Source organism: Propithecus coquereli, unplaced genomic scaffold (genome assembly GCF_000956105.1).
Source record: "Propithecus coquereli isolate 6110/MARCELLA unplaced genomic scaffold, Pcoq_1.0 Scaffold585, whole genome shotgun sequence".
In the NCBI taxonomy this organism is placed as follows: domain Eukaryota; kingdom Metazoa; phylum Chordata; class Mammalia; order Primates; family Indriidae; genus Propithecus; species Propithecus coquereli.
Window position 1 is genome coordinate 380,764 of NW_012151785.1, and position 4,004 is coordinate 384,767.

Consider the following 4,004-nt stretch of genomic DNA (forward strand, 5'->3'; position numbering starts at 1 on the left):
TGCTGGTGAGGTTTATTTTTAAATCTCCTTAGATTGAATCAGGAATCATCAGATTTTCTGGAATATATTTTAGAGTTCTAACCTCCGTATTTTTTTGAAGAACAATGCCTAGAGAATCAAATGTGATTCTTCTAAGACCTGATAGCAGAAGGGAAACCTGAATAAAACCTGAGGCTATAAAAATGCTGACTTAATGTCATTGTCAAATTGCTTTAATGCACACGTGCCTACCTCGTCTAGTATTTATAGGTCCACCACGCATAGTCAATACCAGCTTCAAGGTACAACCTTCTGAAATGCTGTGGATAGTTAACACAAAAATAAACCATAATCATAAAAATACATTCAGTGTTAAATCTACACATAATTATGTCCTGGTTTATCAGGCATAACGCCCACTCTCTAAAATACAAAAAGATAACAGCAAGGTGAATAAATATAAAATGTTAATGTATTTACTTGCATAAATAACAAAAAAGTGAAAAAGTTCTCATAAGCCTTAAGTATGATGTGAAATCCCAGAATAAAAGTACTGGAAAAGCCCCGTGTGATCATGTGGTTTAGCCTTTTCTATAAGGAAAAGGAGGCCCAGATAAGAAAAGAGGCTTGCCCAAGACCAAAAGTGTTAGCAAACAGCAGGTCTATTTAATAAAACAGAACACAGAAAAATAGCAAAACTATAAGCTCTCCTGATTCCCAGTGTTCTTCCAGTTTTCCAAATTGCCCTTTACTCTTTTTCTCTTTTCTTAAGAAAAGAGTGATGAATTATGTGAAAGAAGGGAAAAAAGACAAAAACTCAGAAAGTATGCTTGCACTCACTGGTACCCAGAGCATGGCTTAGTAACAAAAGGGAGGACTCAATGAGAAATGAAAGACTCCATGCAGAGCAATTCTTCCTTGTGAAAACAGAAAGAAAAGGAACATGGCCAGGTGGGAATAGGTCAATATTCAAAGAAAGGACAAAAAAGGCAAAAAAAAAAAAAAAAAAAAAGATTTTTAAAAGGCAGAGGATAAACAGCTCAGCATTAAAAACAAAAACGTAAAACAAAAGTATCAGAGGACAAAGATCAGATAGTATGGGATACCAAGCTAATACATCTGAAGTTCAGGATTTATAATGAAGTGTAAGAATCAGAACTAGTCAGAAAGAGAGACATGATCCAAGGATTTAAAAGAAAAATATTGGCATATGAACTCATAACACTAAATGCCTATAAAACAGCTTATATGCAATTACACTCACTTGTAATCATTCAAGCAATAATCATCTTCAAGTTCCATGTTATTCCAAATTAAGTGCTGCTGACAGACGGGAATACCTTAGGGGAAGGTTATAAAAAAAAGTGTTAATTCAACAGCATCTCCAAAAGAGTATGATACAAATCTGCTTCATTAAAGAACTAAGTGTACAAATAAATTAAGCACATTTTTAAATTGAACATAGGTGCTTAGCTAAAATTTGTAGACTCATAGATAAAAGGCACGGCTACCGCTGGCCTAAAACAAAGCATAAGACAAGGTATCAGCCTTGAAGAGTTTAAGATTTAAGGACTAGAAGACAGTTCTAAATGCTGCAAAGTACAGTCTATGTTCAATTATATTCAGTGTTACAAGTGTATAATTGGCCAGGTGTAGTGGCTCATGCCTATAATCCTAGCACTTTGGGAGACTGAGGTGGGTGGATTGCTTAAGGCCAGGAGTTCGAGATCAGTCTAAGCAACATAGCAAGACCATGTCTCTACAAATAATAAAAAAATTAGCTGGCTGTGGTGGCTCACACCTGTAGTCCCAGTTACTAGGGAAGCTGAGGCAGAAGGACAGCCTGGGCTCAGGAGTTTGAGGCTGAGTGAGCTATTATGACACCACTGCACTCTAGCCCAGGCAACACAGCGAGACCCTGTCTCAAAAAAACCCACATAAAATAAAACAAAACAAAAATTCTATTATGGACAATTTTCAACACTAAAAATTATAATCTGCAAGACAAGTTTCTTTACATTTCTGTGACATTAAAAGAATATTAAGAACTAACCAAGGAGCACACGTTGACAGAGGGAAGTAAAACCCACTGGAAATCAAGTCAGGGGAGGAGGGAAGGAGAGGGGTAAAAACCTACCTAATGGGTACAATGAACACTATTCGGGTGATGGGCACACTTATAGCCATGACTTGAGCATTACAAAAGTGATCCATGTAACAAAAAGATTTATACCCCTTTAATATGTTGAAATAAAAAAAGAATATTAAGGCAGATTTCACACTCTAGCATAATTAATTTTTTTTTAACAAACTGCATATTTAAATGCCCCGAGAAAATTTGGACTATATGAGCCAGAGAACGAGCATTATCTAGTCAATAGAACAGTTAATCGATACTGATACTGATGAAAATCTTTTTCAAATATTTCACATAACTGCCCTCTCAAATTATTAATACTTTTGCTTATGATACTATAGAGTAAGTGAATTAGAATAATAACAGTAAGTGCTACACGTGCTGGCTTTTATTATTACAAACCAGGCACTGTTATATTCATTTGACCTATGTGATCACAATTTAATTGCAACAACAATCTTGCGAAGTAGATGTCACCAGTACCTACATTTCACAGGTGATAAAACCAAAGCAGAGAGAGACTGCGCGATGTGAAGCCCCAGTAGCTAAGTTCAGACTGCACTCAACCTTTACGCTAATCACTCTCTAGAAAATCAGCCTCCATAAAGCAAAAGTAGCTGTCTGAGTGCTATGTTTCAGTGGTGTTGCCTGTTAGTAGACCTGGATGTCTACTAAATGTTCACTAAATATTCTAAAACATCATCATAGACTACAGCCCATGGGGGTTCAAGGGGTAGATACACACGTATCTCCCAAATTAAACAGTCCACGTCTTTTGCTTTTAGCTGAAAGAGAATGCCAGTAAGGAAAGATTTTTAAGCTAGAAATTATTTCGCTTTAAACATATTTTCTTATTTTAAAAAAGTTTTAAATGTATCAAGGTGATCTTTCCAACCAAGCTTATAGGATTTCATCAACATAACAAGATAAAGCACTTTGGGCAAGTAACACCATGTTTATATTCAATTGACATTGTAGAGTATTGCTTTTAATGGAAACTTCACAGCTGGATTGAAGAGAGTTGTGTGCTCAGACACAACTACCATAATTGCTTTTAATGGACTTAGCCATCATTTGGCAGGCTAAAAAATAAAAAGTTGGCAGGTAACACAGGGAAACATGAAACACTAGAATCATTTCTACTAAGATCAGGAACAAGGCAAAGATGCCCACTATCTCTGTTACTATTGAACAACATTAGAAGTATTAGTCAATGTAATTAGAAAACAGAAATCAATCAGAGGCCAAAGACAGTAAAGAAGTAGTAAAACTATTTCTGTTCCAGATGATATGACAGATAATATACCATAAAAACCCTAGAGAATCTATGATAAAATTATCTTAAAAAAAAAAAAAAACTCAGGCTGGGCATGGTGGCTTATGCCTGTAATTCTAGTACTTTGAGAGGCTGAGGTGGGAAGACAACTTGAGGCCAGGAATTCAATACCAGCCTGGGCAACACAATGACACCCTGTCTCTACAAAAAAATTAAAAAATCAGCTGCGTATAGTGGCATGTACCTGAGTCCCAGATACTCAGGTAGCTGAGGCAGGAGGATCACTTGAGCCCAGGAGTTCAAGGTTGCAGTGAGCTATGATCACAGCACTGCACTCCAGTCTAGATGACAGAGGAAGAGTAAGACCCCATCTCCACAACAAAAAGAAAAAAATTCAATATAATAGAATGATATAGAATTAACACAAAAATATCAACAGCCTCCAAATAAACAAACAATAAAACATTAAAGGGCACCATGGTAGAGAAAACCTCTTTTACAATAGCAATAAAGAAGATTTAATACTTACAAATAAACTTAAGAAATGTGTAAATCTCTACAAAGAAAAATTTTAAATACCTCTACATAAAAGTAGACTTAAAAAAGTAAACA

At 35.7% G+C, this 4,004-nt stretch overlaps 1 protein-coding gene across 1 annotated transcript in view; it reads right to left on the reverse strand.

The window, feature by feature from the left end:
* ZFAND4 (zinc finger, AN1-type domain 4) overlaps window positions 1-4,004 on the reverse strand; it is a 77,444-nt gene that overhangs the window by 49,421 nt on the left and 24,019 nt on the right. Inside the window, 2 exon segments of the mRNA XM_012658407.1 lie at window positions 232-299; window positions 1,244-1,319. Of these exon segments, the coding sequence (XP_012513861.1) occupies window positions 232-299; window positions 1,244-1,319 (144 nt within the window).